The 17,674-nt window shown below is 40.3% G+C and overlaps 1 protein-coding gene across 9 annotated transcripts in view; it reads right to left on the reverse strand.

The window, feature by feature from the left end:
• The window catches only part of LOC129178045 (protein mono-ADP-ribosyltransferase PARP6), a 33,371-nt gene extending 15,885 nt beyond the window's left edge, over positions 1-17,486 (reverse strand). The window contains exons 1-16 of one of the 9 annotated variants that reach the window (XM_054769732.1): positions 17,310-17,486; positions 15,253-15,336; positions 12,213-12,307; positions 12,034-12,116; positions 10,853-10,930; positions 7,675-7,769; positions 6,448-6,508; positions 6,191-6,281; positions 5,947-6,013; positions 5,681-5,830; positions 4,224-4,374; positions 3,724-3,858; positions 2,074-2,169; positions 1,910-2,002; positions 1,685-1,810; positions 620-685 (exon numbers count right to left, since the gene is read on the reverse strand). In XM_054769732.1, the coding sequence (XP_054625707.1) occupies positions 620-685; positions 1,685-1,810; positions 1,910-2,002; positions 2,074-2,169; positions 3,724-3,858; positions 4,224-4,374; positions 5,681-5,830; positions 5,947-6,013; positions 6,191-6,281; positions 6,448-6,508; positions 7,675-7,769; positions 10,853-10,930; positions 12,034-12,036 (1,212 nt within the window). In that variant the 5' untranslated portion in view covers positions 12,037-12,116; positions 12,213-12,307; positions 15,253-15,336; positions 17,310-17,486. Of the gene's footprint in view, positions 1-619; positions 686-1,684; positions 1,811-1,909; positions 2,003-2,073; positions 2,170-3,723; positions 3,859-4,223; positions 4,375-5,680; positions 5,831-5,946; positions 6,014-6,119; positions 6,282-6,447; positions 6,509-7,674; positions 7,770-10,852; positions 10,931-12,033; positions 12,117-12,212; positions 12,308-15,252; positions 15,489-17,309 lie in introns of those variants that run through there. The other 8 variants (XM_054769733.1, XM_054769737.1, XM_054769736.1 and 5 more) reach the window with 8 other exon arrangements.
• Between the last annotated feature and the right edge of the window lie 188 nt (positions 17,487-17,674).

The raw sequence follows: 17,674 nt of genomic DNA on the forward strand, positions 1-17,674 counted from the left end.
AGACTTGTGCTCCCAGTTGAGCTCCCGTGAAAAATGCTGAAAATAAACGAGCATCTAGCTGAGTCTTCCTATAGCGACGACATCGGGTCTAAGTTGAGAGTCAGTATCCGCTGCTTCAGTCTGTCCGAATGTTTAGTTGTTAGCGAGTGGAATCTCAAAGTTGTCCAACTTTTCAGCTTATCGCCACAACGTTCCACTATACATGTGGAGGCATGATTTATAACCTGGCATCAACTTTTCCAAACTCACGGTCAATGCAGCAGGAGATCCGGTAGTTACCTCCAGATAGTGGCCTGTGAGCGAGGCGTTGTGTCACTAAGCCATAAAGTAGTTATTCGGCGTTAGCGCCTATAATTAAAATATCTTTGTAGCTTGGTTAATATGCACGCCACGTTGAGTAAACTGAACATAGTTGCTGTTTTGGGAGATTTTTCTTGGAGGGCTTTATAGTCACAATAGGTGAGTCCCATTACTTGCATTGTTAGCTTAGCCTTTTTTCCCAGTAAAGGGAAAGACGTGTGTTCATGTCTCACATAAGGATTTTGGATGATGGGCAAAATTCCCCGCAAAAAGTGCAGTTTTCCTTTAATATGAAGCTGTAGTCTGATCCTTCTTATACCTGGGTCATTTCCCGTATGGACATGACGCTGTCCAACGCTTTCTGCAGCCTCTCATAATTCTTCTTCTGTGTTCATCGGTACAGCCCAGCAGCATTTGCATGTAATGACAGTGGAAAGAACACGCAGACATGTCAAATCTGCCAAATGCCAAAGCCGGTTATAAATATAGTGGACAAATGCTGTCATAGTATCGATATCATTAGAAAAAGATTTGGCAATTATACTGTATGAAGTTATGACAAGAGACGGTGGTTTTGTAAATATTTTGATGTGCCGATTATTGATGAATGGTTGTATCTCACTGTGATCATTGGCGGAACATTGCAATGGTAACGTTTAGTTAAGACGAGACAATATATTTATCTTATTTAAGTATAGTTTATTTTTTAGTGCAAGTACTCAAAGAGACGTGTTTCCAGCAACACTAGCTCGGACCGGATGTTAGCATTTTATTTTCAACAGATGAGCCGAATAACCATCATGGACTTGAAAACGTCTTCCTATAGTCACAGTATCACTTCATACCTCTACAATCGCGCAGTAAACGATGTAGAAATGCGGAAGTTGGAAATTAAATGATGCATTTCCACACGATGTGTGTCCTGTAGCTTCACATAGTTTTGCGTTATCTCGCGAAACTTTTGAAAGATAAGGCTCTCGCAAACATTCGTCTTTGTTTTTTTTCACATTTTTTTCCCCCATGTTCCCTCCGGGGCTCCGTTGTTTTTCCCATACATAGATGTACAGTATCGCAATATTTTCGTCATTGGCAAACCATCACAATAATATTGTTGTTACTTAGTTTTAATAAATATAATTGAATAAATATGTGGATGTATTGTACTTTGCTGAATCCGTGTATTGTAATATTATTATCTTATCCCTAATGTTGTTATTCCATTATAACCGAATGGTTACTGTCATTATAGTTAGCAAAATATTGCGGTAACATATGTTACGTCATGATTCCCACCCCCAACACACTTACACAATAGGCATCAAAATGATTGAGAATCACTCACTCATTTCGTACAATAGAGAATGTTAGTACAAGGGATGCTGACCTTTGGGTTGAAGGCCAAAGTCTTGGGGTCATTGGGGTCCACAACAGAGGGGTAGGGCTCAAATATGATGCTCTTGCGTGGAGACTCAAGAGCAGCTCGGCACATCGCCACAAGGAGATCAACCACCTGATTGAAGGAACGGTCAGATGTTTACTTAATTTACCTTAGTTAGTTAAATGGAACTGTCTTTAATGACTGTATTTTGCATCTGTGTGTTCTTATCACCTCTGCACCGGTGGCCACTTCCTCTGCAGCCCCTGACATCACACCCAGAGTATAAAAGGAGAACACGCACAGTTCCCTCGTGCACACGGCCGGCTACGACAAAACCAGTTCATCTTTTTAAAATCACATTCCTCATTGGCATTTGTCTCTTTAGTTTTTGCTACCTTGAGCATGGAGCCATTCTGAAAGACGTGCTGTTCGTCACAGACCACGCAGTACTCGTTGAGCGTGGGGATCCTCTGCTCGGAGTACTTCATGATCTGCTCAGAGAGAATGCGGCAAAAACACACAAGAACAGTTGTTTTCCTGCTTATTAATCCCTAATTTAGCACTACCATTTGAAGTACTTATTGAACATGAGGACGTTCACTTTGTATAAGACTGTGAAATGGTCCCGCTACTGACCACATACCGAAGAATACTGTAAATGCTCCGATTAACTGCTTAGCCGCTCTTCAATAAATCGCCCTCTCTCCTATAATCATCGCATGCATGGTATACAAAAGCAAGTCACCACTGGAGTGGAATTATCGTTGAGTCAAAAAACATTGGCATTAGCGTCTATGGCGGTAGGCAATCTCCATGTAATTTTAATTAACTCCACAAGATGGCAGCAGCTGCCTGTGAAGTATATGTGGTGCTCAGCATCCAAAAGCTTTATTTACCTCTACATGCACTTTTAAATGTCCATTACGCCATTCTGCTGTTGGTGTGATCTCTTGCCATACTGTTACATACAATGAAGTCATCTGCAGTATTAAAGGTGGCTGGGTTTATGCTTATTACAACATTGGTTCTGTTGCTGCTATGTTGTACAATATACTTGTTAATAAGTGACTTATGTGGCCAAAGAGAGCTATGTTTTCCTCTCCACTTTCTCATGCACTCCAAAACCTGTTACGTATATACAGTATACACAGTAATCCCTCATTTATCGCTGTTAGTTAGTTACAATCCCGATCGTGGTAAGTGAATTTCAGCGAAGTCGGAGTCCTCATTTAGAAATCAAATATCTTTATAGTTAAAGCATAGAAAACTTGTTTACGACCTTCAAAATACTGTATTTAACATTATTAGAGCCCCTAGATATGGAATAACACCCTTATAGTCACTTTTACACTCTTGTAACCCAATATAGTAGACATAACAATAGACAATAAGCAATTTAAGACATAAATGTTGCTGTAAATGTGTTTCAATAGCAGCAGAGCTGAGTAGGAGGCGGACAGGAAGTGACATCGGGGGTTTAGAGTTTTAACTTGGCGTGGGTTGTGGCCGCAAAAGTAGCCCGTGTTAGGGATTATTGCGTCTGTTGTGAGATAATTCAAACCTGCAAAAAAAGCCTATTGGTCAAGTCTGGTGCTTGTGTGTCTCACTCAACATTACAGTAACATTACTGACACCTAGTGACCAGCGCTGAATACTACATATCATCACACCGTGTCTTCTGCATGCCTTATACAGTATTTGTATTTTACTTCTTTTAGTCAATTCTTTTTAATGCTCGAAAATGTTTAATTTAAGCAAAAAATACAACATTTATGACTAATAAAATTATTATTATTCAACCACAAAACAGCATGATTTATTAATTCATATATTTTGGAAAAACCGTGATAGAGAGAAGCCGTGAAATTAATGACATTTCCAGAACTAACAGCCCCTTTCCAATGATTGCCTGGTCCTCTTTCTCAGTTACGTAAATAAACACTCCAGTTATAATTACAGCATTCACAGTACAGTAGTCAGTATTTTAAAGTGTCTTCACATTTTTCTAAACAGTGAGGAGCGACAACTGGAGCGGTGTATTGCACCTGCACTAAGAAGCCGTACTCCAGCGTAGGAATGTTCTTGCAGTGGCCGCCCGCCTGGGATGAGAAAAACAATTCAATCAGCTGCCTGGTGGTAATCTGCGCTGGGGCCCTGGCCGCTGGGACAGCCACAGTCTGCTGAGTCAAGCGAAGACAAAGCATTATGGGAAACGGTACGCCAGGTGGGTAAAGGTAAGGCTCGGGTGGGTGGATAACAGAGGAGAAGAGCAGTAGTGCATTTTTCAGATCTGTCAGGTTAGTCAGTCTTGGGACCAAAGTTTTGGGACACATCGCTAGTATACTTGGTAAGGGGCCTTACTCAGACTGTTTTCCGAATATGAGCATAGAATTGTCCAAAATGTCTTGTAAGATGAACATTTAAGATTCAAAGACAGATAAAAGTGGTCTAGCCAAACCCCTGAGTGAATAATTAACCGATGGAGAGCTGTGTCCCAAGACTTTTGTGTGAGTGGAGAACTCGCAGAGTTAGGAGAAACAGTCACCTGGCTGTTTGGCGGGTAGCTGAAAAGCTCCCCTTTCGGGTTCTTCATGGTGCACGAGATGGATCGATTCATGAGTCGGGTCACTCTCAGCTCAGGAACACTCAGCTTCCCTTTTAGGACGGTGTCTTGGATCAGGGGGAAACTTGGAGACCTTCATCAGAGCCAACACAAAGAATGGCCGTCACTTCCTGTTTACAATCAGTGTTGCAATGCTGAGGCAAAAGTGAGCATGCATTTTTAAGACAGTATATCTTCTAAAGGGACAATACTATAGAGAGTAAACTTGGGTATACGTTAGAGTAGTCAGTGTATGGCTTATACAGCAATATTGATTTACTGTACACTAAGAATGATCACATTATTGTATAAATATCTGGAAACACAAGTGAGCAGCAAGATAATTGTGTCTTGCCTGCGGTCAAGCAGGGTGGCGCTAACGTCATGGTGTGAGTGCTGTTGAGACTGCGGAGCTGCGGTTCATTGTAGGAAACATGTAATGTGACTGTTGTTTTCAGAGGACAGGAAACGTATACTACGGTACTTGTAAATTGTACACTGACTAATCCAAATTTAATTTCTATAGCGTTTAAAATTACGATTTTTAAACTTCCATATACAGTATGGTAATAGTTAATATTTCCTGTAAGCGCAAATCAACTGCTGTGTGTTTGCGATGTTTTAAGTTAAATTGATAGGTTTGCACAAAAAGCTAAACATTACCAACAAATCCTCTGGAGCAATATTAAAAAACAACTCAAAATTTAAACAGATGTAAAGGCTCTGTAGCTCAAAAGCTGACCAAAATGCTGTCTGAAACACTTGTAGGCCGAGCCATTATCATAGGTGTCAGCATAATTCAGTTCAAACAGCTAAGGCTAGTTGCTAGCGCCTGCCACTAATTTGCTAGCTAATACAAGGCATAAGTTCTTGGTAGAAACAGCAATACTTTAGTAGCTAAAAGTTTGAAAGGCCTCCAAACGTTGTAGGGTTCAGAAACAGGCCAAATTTTGCAAGACTTTAACATTCTCAACAGCTGCTAGCGCTAAACAACTGTATAGCTGCTGTGCGCATCGCCACTTGTTCTTTTAAGGTAGGGGTCCCCAACCACCGGTATAAGGCACTGGTCCGCAGGCAGGACATTTTCAGGCGCAATGTAAATGCACAGCAATTTTTGAAATATGGGATGTTATTTTATTCCAAAAATAATACACAGGTAGTCGAGTAGCAACCAGCTTTGAGGCTCATTACCGTACCCACCATGTTGGAGTGTGGCCCAGCGTTACGAACGTTATACGGCAACTGGACGGTCCCGATCTCTTGATTTTATCCGATCTTCAAAATACAGCGTAACGGCAGCCGATCCCGATCCTTAAGAACTGTTTTACAACTATTGTGTTTGATCAATGTACCACTATTACTGTGTTACCATGCAGCAAAAAAATGTAGGCAAACCCTACTTGGGGATTGGGGAGAAGATGCTGAGCCCGGCACGGAACTTCTTGATGGTTCCGCCAGCTTTGAACCAGCTGTGCCGTTTCTCCTGCTGGGCCTTGAGGAACTCATTACTGAGATGCTTCCACTGTTGAGACGTGAATGTGCTCAAGATCCTGCCAGTGGAGAAGAAAAGGTTAGTGCGAGTAATGATAAATGTTTCCTTTTGTGCATCATTAGCAAAGCAGGAGTCTTTAATCTGAGACCTGCATGTTCCGAAGTGTAGACTCACTTTTTCAGTTGCAGGCCCAGGCTGAATCCATCTTTATTGGAGGGCTGGAACACGTCGACTGACGGCTCTGAGGAAAGATGACTCTTGTTATTATAACACGGTGCAGTCACGCAACGCTCCTCTCCTCCCTTTTCCTTGCCTCCACCACCACGTGCCGCACGCATCGTACTCACCTCCCACGTTCAGTGAGTGGCACAAATTGCTAAAAAGCGCCTTGAACATCAACACTGACATCTCTACTCACCGGGTCCATCGAGGTACTGAGAAAGAGAAAAGCGGAGTCTCAGAATAATGGGCTCTGTTCTGATTACTTTCCAAGCTGTCGCAACCTCCTCCTGAGTCAGACACATATACACACACACACATACACATGCAGATATACACAACGTTAGCCTGCTAATTAGGACACTTTCTCTTCACATGAATAAACTAGGACTGCAAGCTTCATTGGAATAGCAGTAATGAGCTAAGATGCACAATAAAGGCGGAACGCTGACTCACGTCTAAGAAGCCGATGTTGATATGAAGATCGATGTCGACGTCGTCAATAATGCCGTACTCCCTGTAGAGACAGAAAGACTGATTTTATTTTTTACATCAAAAGTGATGTACAATGAAACCTCCATAGTCAAAACCCTAAAAGTTGTATATTCTGATAACTGGCAAAATATGCCTGAAACATCAAACAGAACAGGGAATTCAGATTAACTCTATCTTCTTTCGTGACTATGTGTGGGGTTTTTTTTGTAATGTCGCCACAGAAGGCATTAAGGGAAAGCGTGATGATAACCATAGTAGCCACCAAGGAGACGACATGTTAAAAATACAGTCAAACCTTGGTTTTCTTATCTCCCAGTGTTCATATGATTCAGTTTTTGTCAAAACGTTCGTCCCATGTTGCACAGTATTGCTACTCTGTTTGCCCTGTGTCATTGTAAACAAAGCCCCCTGTGCGTTGGTGACTCATTGTCCGTGCATTTTTTTATCGCGTGCGACTGCTAAATAACCCGCCATGGGGCCAAAGAAAGTTGCAAGTGCCTGCACTTTAATAAAGAAGGAAAGGATCACTATTGAATTCAGTCTCGCCGGGATGTACGGGAAGTTGGCATCAACAATAAGGTCCATCCATTCCGCATTTGTAATTATTTAGCATTGTTTTCTTCATGTAAGGCTATGAGTATTCTGGGTTTCTGTAACAGATTTATTGGATTTACATTATTTCCTGTTGGAACAATGGCTTTCATATGTTGCATTTTTTAGTCTGACCTTTGGGAACAAATTAAGGACGAAAACCAAGGTTCCACTGCACTTAAAATTAATTAACAATACATCCGGACGGAACAAATACAAAGCACCAAGCTGATTTCCTATGCTGCCTGTCTGCCTTTTAAATTCCAGCAATGCCTATAAAACACTACTAGGTGACAGTAAAACTCCATCCTGTTGCCCCTGCATTTCATGTCTGAGTAGTTTTACTTTGCTTTAATTTATTCTACCGCAGTTAACTTGTCTTTATATTTGCCTGATAATAAGAGCTTACAACACTGCATGTACAGTTAATGAAGGTGTTAAGATGGCGACAGCCTCAGCCTAAAGTGAATTAATTCACATTACTTTATTTGCTTTGAAATTTCAACCATTTGGAAGTCAAACAGCCAACAAATTGTGTTGCAATTTGGGGGGGTTCCAGGGTTCCAAGGTCTGAGCACTATTTTTGAGTGTTTGTACCTGACAGAGACAGCACTGTCGGTGTAGATGTCTTTGACTGCCTCGATATCTGCATCGAGCTGAGGGTGGCGGTAGAGGTCAGCAGCGCAGCTCCCCTGTGACGAGAATTGTTTGCCGTCACACCATGCAGCATACAGACAGGGAGGACGCATTCGTTGCAACTTGTACAAAGTGGTCATTGTGATTGATTAGGAGTTTTAGGGCCAAACTGACAAGAAAAAGAATAAGGATAAAGTCACAGAATTATAAGGAAAAAAAAGTTGTAATTGTATAGAAAAAAGCTTTAAGTGTGAGAATAAAGTTGAAATATTACTAACTGAAGAGAATGAAGTTGTATAATTATGAGTAAAACTTAAAATTTTACAATAAGACATTTGTATAATATGAGAACAAAAATTATTTTACAAGTCTTTGAAAAAATCTACCTTTTTTGTCATGTTATACTTTCCCCTCATATTTTTTTCCTAAAAATTTTCCAACTGTTGTCCTCTGATATCACATTTTTATTTGTGTACCATTATGGTATTACTTAATTGTTTCAACTAGTATTTGTATTTTTTCCTCACAATGTGTATTTTATATTCCTATTTTAGTTCTTAGTATTATTTTCATTTTTCCTAAATATTTTTTTATGTTTTTTCAAATGATGACAAATTTTAATCAGATTAATCACTCATCGTTTTTTAAATCAATCATTGTTTTTGAATTAATTAATCCTCATTAATCACCATTACCAACTATGTCTGAAATATGCCCGCTTTTACCGTATTTAATGAACTGGCATGTATTAACAGCTCCAAATGAACTGAATATGTTAGTCAAGCTAAAAGATACTACACAAGTCTAAAAATCTATTTGTCTAACACATGTCGCTTTAATAGTAGCAGAACATTAGAATCGCATTTTAAACAGTGTTATTATGAGCAATGAGGGGTTGTGTTCAAAGACATCACGTAATTTAAGGTAAATTTACATGTTTTCAGTGTATTTTTCAGCATACTTAAATGTTGTACATCCGAATTAAAAGCTGCAAAGTGAGTGATAACAATATGCACTTCATGTGTTTCTTTATCTTCCTGTTTATTTACACACACACACACACACACACACACATTATAAAGCCATTTTTGTGATGTTCGGAGTGTCCTTGAATTCTTGTTATGAGAATGAGGAAGTGTCGTTCCCAGGATGAAGGGACTCGAGACGCGTGTGAGTTGGAGATACATACAGTATGTGGTGTTGGAATTGTACTGCTATTGATGTGTTCAGGTCAGAATGAAGCTATAAAAGAGCGTCAGACTCTGTGTGATCGTGTGGGGACGCTCCACTGTGATTCTGTGTGCCGTCACAACAGAAGCGTAGTTGCGCTAGTGCGCATGCGTTAATTGCACTAAAAAAATTAACGTAATGAATGAAATAAATCAGTTACTGCCGTTAATGCCTTATTTTTCACAGCCCTAGTTTTTTTCTTTTACTGTCAGTGTGGCCCTCCTTCATGCAGTATATGGTTTTGCAACACACTTGGCAGAGGCCAAGGACGACTGCAATACACTTTGGTGTGGGTCCCAGACTTTTTCAACTACTGTTAATGTGTGATTTTGGACAGATAACTTATTTTCTCAGTGAAAAAGGACAGTACTGTATAGGTATAGCACAACACGTAGCAGAGCAAAGTATATCATGCTTGTCTTTGCATGAAGACATTTTGCACTGTTCTAATAAAACGGCTGTTATGTTTTCCATCGCTTTGTAAGCTCGAAGTGATATCCAAACCCCGCCCCCTGCATTTTCCCACATGCAGATGCCTTGCAAGGTTAATATTCAGGACGTGTAAAGAGTATATAAGGACAGTTCTGTAAGAGTAGATTCTACCTATATCAGATCAGTCAAGGTCATTTTAATGCAGGTATCTGTCAAGTTTCAGTTATCCTGTTCTGCAGCGATGCGGGTTTGTGCCTCTGACAAAAAAAAAAAAGGAAACGCATAATAGCGGGGCCGAGTCTGTCGTCCACGTCTTTTGGTGTCTAGACGGGAAGTCAGACTCTTCATCTCCTCGACTGCGCGATTGCAGAGCAGCTCCACGCACTTTCATCCTTATCTTCTCAGCTCTGCTTTAATGTTCTGCGACTTGCACAGAGATGAGCTTTAAGCCCACCCCGGCTTGGATTTACATTTCAATTACAAGTCTTGGATGATAACGCAGATCAGGATCGTAAAGTTAAAGTGAAATATGGTACGAGGAGATGCTTTTAAGGGTGACTGAAGAAATAAGCCGCCTATTGCTATGTTTTTAAAACAATCAAGCATCATTCAAATGTGCCTAGAGAACATAAAATGTGCAGCCTTCTAGCTGCAACCATTAAAAGGAAAGGAAAAGAAAATTACAATAACTTAGTGGTCGGGTGCAAATACCCAGAGGGGTCTGCAATCAACATAGGATGAAAAGCATCTGCATTAACAGCTGTGGCTGTAGGCCACCGCTTGATTTTTTTATTAAAAAAAGATGGCAGAAGTTGCATTTGAAGTATCCTGAGTGATCAGCCTACAGCAGCTTTATCTACCTCTACATGCGCTTTGAAATGTTACTCAGCTGTTGATGTGAAACTCATGCGAGTTACACTTTCTGTAATGTTGTTTACAGTTAACTCATCAGCGGTATTGATGCTGTCTCAGCAATTTGCTCCTTACCGCTGTTACAACAGTGGTTCTGTTGCGCAATATGCTTGTTAATAAATGTGGTCAAAGAGAGCTACGTTTTTCTTTCTACTTTCTCATGCACTCCAAAACATTGTTAAATTTACAAAATTAAGCTGTTGTTGTGGTGACTTTTTAAATTTCGGAAATAACCGCCTCTCTTACTGTAGATGTGAATGCGGGAAGAAATGGGTAGCTTGTAAAGTATTAGTGCGGATGTTGTTAACGTATCAGTTTTATCAGAACTGCAAAGAAGAGCGCTGAAACTTTCCACTTTTCTCCTTACTGGTGCTATCAAATTGTCCCATAATGAATGTAAAACACAAAGTGACCATCCAATCACCTTTCCAATCTGTTTGATTGACTCTTTCTATTGACTCTGATGAATTTGTGAAGCAAAGTCTTTCGCAATCCATCTGTTAAGGCTAATGACATCCCGAAAAACGCCAAAACACTCAATGCGACTGAACGTCCACCTCCGTACCTGGATGCCGTACAGAAATTGCTCCGGCTCGTTCTCCCCATCGGACTCCTCGTCGGTCCAACACTGGCCTTTGATGTCCTGGAGGGTATTTATTGTGAAGAGGCCATTATGTTAGAAAAGAATGGGAACAAAAATGCATCTACGTCCTATCATTCTTTTCATCTATTTAGCAGCCTGTTCAAAGGCTTGGAAGCACAGCTTTTTATAGCATCTCCAAAGGCCCGGATAAACACAGATTGCAGAAAACTCAATAGACAAACTACAGAGCAAGGATATGTTTTATCAGTGACTAAAAATAACCAGTCTTAATCCCCAGAGGTCCAAATTAATAAAAATCAGAAGATTCGTAAGCTTTGATTTAGCAGGTAATGCAGGGGTGTCCAAACTTTTGATATTTTACATTTTGCAAACATCCTAAAACTAATCCAACGTAAATATGCTAAGAGGTTATGTACAGCCAAACCTTGTTTTTGTGCACTCCAGTTTTTCTACAATACTGCACGTAACAAACTAGTAGGTTTGTCCTACACTGTTTTGTTCCGCGAAAAGTACAGCGCCCAATCAAAGCCCACCCTACGCCTTGCTGACTCACTGTCTGTACATTTTTTACTGAGCGCGACTGCTAAATAACCCACATCGGGGCCAAAAAAGGTTGCAAATGCCAGCACTTTGATAAAAAAAAGGCAATAAACACTATTGAATTCCATCTTGCCAGTATATACAGGAAGTTCGCATCAACAATAAGTTGCATCCATTCGTCATTCATAATTATTTTGCATGGTTTTCTGCATGAAAAACTATAATTATTCTTTATAAACTGTATTTTTTTTATAAAGTATATTATTTCATATTTTAAAAATTGCCTTGTTTTTTGTACATTTTGTGCTAACCTTTTGGACAGAATAACAAAAACGGAGGTATCAGTGTATATTTCAAGAAAAAACACCCTGCATATCAGCTTTGTGTTCGAGGTGACAAAGCATATTATTAGTAGCAATTCTAGTATCAACAACTTTTTTTTCTCATTTTCGCTGTTGTTTTTTTTGTATTTTTAGAACGTGCCGAGGGACAATAAAAAACAAGCTGCCGGCCGCAAATGACCCCTTTGACTGCACTTTGGACCCCTTTAATGTGATGCAAACAAATTCGCAGAGTAAGTATCAGGGTGCTAACTATCTTACCATCAGTCCGGCTGTTCTTGGGGGCTCAATCAGACAGCTTCAGGCCTGGTGCCAACCATCGCAACAGCTTCGGGCACACCTTGCTACGACAGACACAACAAACAAATCCATGAAAGGTGGCAATCGCGAAACAAAGAGGCCACTTCGCCTGATTACACGCTTTGTTGGTGGCGACCGACCTCCTCCTCTGCCTTCCTTTAAAACGTCGGCACTTCACCTTGCCTTGTATCCTAGCAACTGCCGTCTCTGCCTCCTCTCAGAGTGGCATTAATCACTGTGGAGAGAGCGTGTGCGTGGGAGAGAGAGAGAGAGCTGTGCTGGATGTTCAGTATTCGGGTTGCCTTTTGTGTTATGGTACTGTTATGTTGTGTCTTTTCCTTAGAGAAAAAAAATACATCTATTCGCGGCCAAACCAGCGGAGGTCGGCTCACCTTTTAATGGGCTTGTTGCAAAAGCAGTACCGGCGCATTGTTAAATAGACAGACAGTTGTTGTTTGCGTGTGTGGTAAATTTGATGTTTTTGTTGTAGAAATAACACGAGTACAGTGGGAACTCAAAACGCCTCAAATCTCATACAAAAGACATTATATCAAATGCAAATCTTGCAAGATTTCATCTTACCTCACTAGAGCTTAACTCAGCAAGCAACAAAGGAATAATTGTGTGTTTTTCTTTTTCTTTGGCTTTTTTGTGTGACATTCATTCCAAACAAGCCTACGTGAATCCACGGCTAACGTTAGCTGCCAACACTGGAGCTCAGTTCAATGAGTATCAGTCGATCAAGTCTGCGTATTTTTCTTTTTTTGGGAAAACTCATTTCATTAAAAGAACCAGTCTCAACAAGGGATGTTAAAGGGATAGTTGGGATTTTTTGACATGAAGTCGTATGACATCCCCATCAGCAGTGTAGTGCATCAACAGTGACTTACCCCCCCACTTCGTCTCGTGAGCCGAGTTCTGGTCGTATTTCGGTCATGACAAACGTAGTTACGGTTAGTTGGTGGGGCCACTCACAGTAAGTAAAGAGTTTGGCTTCTCAAAACAATATGCATTCAAAAGAGTATACATTTGCGTCACAAAAATGCCTCCTCGAAAAAAATCAGACCTCACAATCGCTCGGCGTTACTCTCTCTCCCGTCGTATCACTGCGCGCTATGCGTTCCACAGTGTTTACATGCGCAGATGAAGACGTTATGACTGGTCTTCATCTGCTGTGGAACACATACACAGCAATGGACAGGCGACAAGCGACGGGCGACGGGGGGGAGTCATTGTTGATGCACTACACTGGTGATGGGGATGTCATATAACTTCATGTCAAAAAATCCCAACTATCCCTTTAAGAGAAGAAGAGAGGCAGTTTAATCCACTGCTAACGTTAGCTCCGAAAAGCAAGCGTCAAAAGTTAAAAGATTGCTTTTTCTTGAGCATCACTCGATTAACTTTTAGGTTTTCTTTTTTTGGGGGCTTTTTTTTAATTAAATTATTTTTTAAATTATTTTAAAAAAAAACAAAACTCAACAATGAGTGTTAAAAGAATAGAGGAATTGTCGTCAACTGCCAACATTAGCTCAGTCAAGTAGCAGTCAATCACGTCTGCGTGTTTTGCTTTTTCTTTGGCTTTTTTGCTGCACTTATCCCCCCTCAAAAAAGGAACAGTTTCAACAAGGAATGTTAAAAATAACCAGCCAGAACCAAAAGGTGTGTTTTGCCTTTTCTTTGGCATTTTTAGGCAACACTAATTCCAAACACGCCTCAACCAGGGAGGGGTGTTAAGAGGAGAGACACTGTACAAAAGACAAATTTTTGCGAGAGCTTGCAAAACTTTTGCGAGATAACCCAAACATTTTGCGAGAGAATGCAAAAATGTTGCGAGATAACGCACAGCATTTCCACATCCCTTACTGGGATAGGAACAAGTTTTCAATTTCGTGATGGTTGCTCGGCTCGTCCAAGCTAGTGTTGCTGGAACATATCTCTTTGGGTACTGGCACTTAAACGGAAATACATTGATTAGCCATGCATCGGATTCTTTCACTTGTGTGCACTGCTTGTCTGATAAATATCAGAAACTCAACGAATGTGCTGCTCTTAATTTGAAGTTTCGCCTTAAACATCCGCTCTGAACACGGAAGTACAACGCTCTTAACGTAAATAGTGTTGCATTATCTCGCAAAAGTTTTGTGTTCTCTTTCAAAAGTTTTGCGTTCTTTCGCAAGCGTTCTGCGAGCTCTCGCATACGTTCATCCTTTTTTTTAACCCATCTGTTTTTCTTTCTCCATGTCCCCTCGAATTAACAAAGTATTACTGGTTAGCTTCTTTTTACACTTGTGTGGCAGCTAGCATTAAAAAATAAGAGTGTACAAAGCATGTATCTCCAACCTTTTACACTGTGAGAACTGCATTGATTTGAAAACAGGATTTTATTTATTTAACTGTACTATATAGCAGTTGAAGACTGAATTTACTGTCTTTTTGTGCTAGTTAAAAACATGCTAGGATGCATGTAGTGATTAGTTATGAAAGCACGAAGAGCCTGCTACTATTAACTTATTACTATTACACTGGTTAACTTATTTTTACACTTGTAAGACAGTTAAGAAAATGTTACATTGGGTACAATGTTAAATAATGTTACTTTAAAAATATATATTTGTATTTCCATGGTTTTCTTTGGGGACACTTTTTTTAAACCCTCCCAAACTGGGATTGTGTTGAATTTTAGAGGTTCCACTGTATGTCTTGTATGACAATGATTGTGTTGCCTTATGGACTGCACTGATGAATATACTACACTGTAGAATTCCAATTCCTAAAGTTCATTTCCATAATTAACAAAATGTGCAGCACTTTATAGTTGCCAACAACGCAGCATAGAAGGGCTATTATGTTTGTTATCAGAGAGAACATTAATATAAAATGTCTCTATGCAGCATCGCCTTAAAAAGACATCAGCATCAAAGAATCCTAATTTCATCCCCTGAATATGAAACTGTCTCTTTCACGCTCCGGGATGCAAACAGCATCCTGACATGCACCTCCCCTCCCCATCAGCATCCCCATCCCCATAGGCTTTGTGGTGTCACATACCAATGGAGATGCCACAACTATTGTCCTCATTTCTCCTCATTATTTAGCACAAATGCAGTCAGGCAGAATCCCCCCTCCCTCTTCTATAGGCCACCATCACACCTCTTCCATCCATCCATCCATACTTACCTTCACAGAAAGGATGGAGAGTCAGGATGCTGTCCTTGCCTCAGCCTCCTTCTTCCGCGCTCACTGCTGCCGTCTTCTCGGCTGCTGCAAACCGCAGACGGCAATACGCTCATCAAAAACAAGATATCGGGCCTCAAGCCGATGATTTCTTTCTTCAGTGTGCAAGAGAGCAAGCTGGTGTGTTTGTCAATTGCAGCTCTCCGCTCCTCCGACTGCCTTGTCTAGTGTATTTTTGCCTGACAACACAAGAGAGGGATTGGAGCATGCTCAGTGAGAGCAGACAGCCAAGTCATGTGACCTGCAGCTGACTGCACCGCTGCTGGAGGGACAAATAAAAAGGAAAGATGGAGGAGAGGCTTGTGCGCATGTCATTCGTCAGTGTCTGCTGATGAGTAATCGGGCCTGCAAGACTGTGGCGAATGTGCATTGGGGAGGCAGTGCCCCACCAGGTGGCGCTGTTTCTATATATATTCAATACAGAGCAGTGGTGTAAATGGTGCTGTTGTGTATTTATTTTCTATTTAATACAGATGGTGCTGTTTTCTTTCTGGGAACTATTTTATGTTCAATACAGGACACTACTACAGACGCCACTTTTCTCATTTTCGCCCTTTCGTATTTTATATTTAATACAGAGCAGTGATACAAATGCCACTGCTTTATTTTTTATTTCATACAGAACAGCGATGATGATGTTTTGTTACTCATACATTTTCTATTTCTGTACATAAATGCTAGATGTCACTTTTATTTTCATATGTATTTTACATTTAATACAGAGCATAAATGCAGTTGTCACTGTTTTATTTTCCGGTGCACATTTATATTTAATACAGTGCAGTGATGCAGATGATGCTGTTTTAATTTCTAATATGTATGGATTTTGTATTTAGTACAGAGCAGTGATACAGGTGCCACTGCTTTGTTATGTCTAATACATATTTTATATTTAATACAGTGCAGTGATATAGTGGCAGTGCTTTCTTATTGCTGCCTAATGTATTTAATATTTTATACAGTTAAGCAACACAGGCAGCACTGATTTTTGTTATCTCTGTCTAATATGCATGTAATTTATACTTAATACAGAGCAGTGATACAGGGACACTGCTTTATGTTCTTTCTATGTAATATGTGTTTTATATTTAATACAGAGTGGCAATACAGGTGGCACTGTTTCTTTTCTACGATACATTTTACATTTAATACAATGTAGTGATGCAGATGATGTTGGTTTGGTTTTTTTTATTTAATACAGAGCAGTAATAGATTGTTTTTTTGTTGTTTCTTTCCAATACATACTGTATTTCATATTTAAAATAGGTGGACGTTTTTTTTCTTTTATGTTTATATGTTATATTACGCTATTTTCGAGGGAAAGGCTTCTTGAGACGTCATCTGTACTTCTGTGAAGAAGGTGTCGGACGTTTCGCTCCTCATCCGAAGAGCTTCGTCAGCGAACTAATAAGTGCTGGTAGCTTAGGCCTTAAATACAGTAAGAGTGGGTGGAATTGGTGTGCCAACACCCTCCTTCTATTGGTTCCTTACACTAAGCCTGGGCAGAGTAGTGGTATAATCCTCTCCTGCTATTAGCACCTCCAATAAAAGGGAAGTGTCGCTCCCTGAGTTGGGTATGAACGACTCTGATACTGGCTCATTAGCATCTATTGTTCTGGCTCGGCCCTGGCTTCACGTCATTTGCAAGACTAAGAGCTGTGGGTTTTGGTCTCAGTAACCTGCTGAACACAGGGTCCAAATTAAACCTCAATTTAAATGCTCCAAATGCTCCAAAAAAAGGCTTTATCAACATCGCAGGGACAATTTGAGTGGTCCTCAATCAGCAGTACATCTACACCTTAAAGCAACCAATCACTCTTTTCAGGACAGCGATGTAAAGATTTTGGCCAAAGAAAACAGATGGTTTGAAAGAGGAGTAAAGGAAGCTATTTTTGTCAAACAACAGAACCCATCATTGAATCGGAATGGTGGTTTGAGGTTTAACCGTTTGTTTAAGCGGTTGATGAGGAGATTCTCCGAGTTATTTACCACTTACTTACCCGTTGTGCCAGTCCTGCTTCAGCTGGGCACACCCGACTGAGCAATGGGGAAGTCTGATGCAGTCTAGCGATGCCTGTTCTTGTTGGCTCCTCTACTGTTGCTGCAAGTCTGAAGCTGATCTAAATTTATCAAATAGCATATCTAACTATGCCAAGAAGCACAGCTTAAGAGGAAAAGCCAAATTATTTCCCTGAGTTCATAATTTATACTGCGGAAAAAACAGACCCTCCTTTGTGGGCCGATACTGTAAATCTTCATCCAATGAGATTATCATTTCAAACACTTTACCTTAAAAGGCTGACCTTCAAGTCGCAACATGTCCGGGTTGTAGCATAGGGACTTTCCTAAAAGAAGAACCAAAACT

The sequence above is a fragment of the Dunckerocampus dactyliophorus genome, chromosome 3 (genome assembly GCF_027744805.1).
Source record: "Dunckerocampus dactyliophorus isolate RoL2022-P2 chromosome 3, RoL_Ddac_1.1, whole genome shotgun sequence".
NCBI lineage: Eukaryota > Metazoa > Chordata > Actinopteri > Syngnathiformes > Syngnathidae > Dunckerocampus > Dunckerocampus dactyliophorus.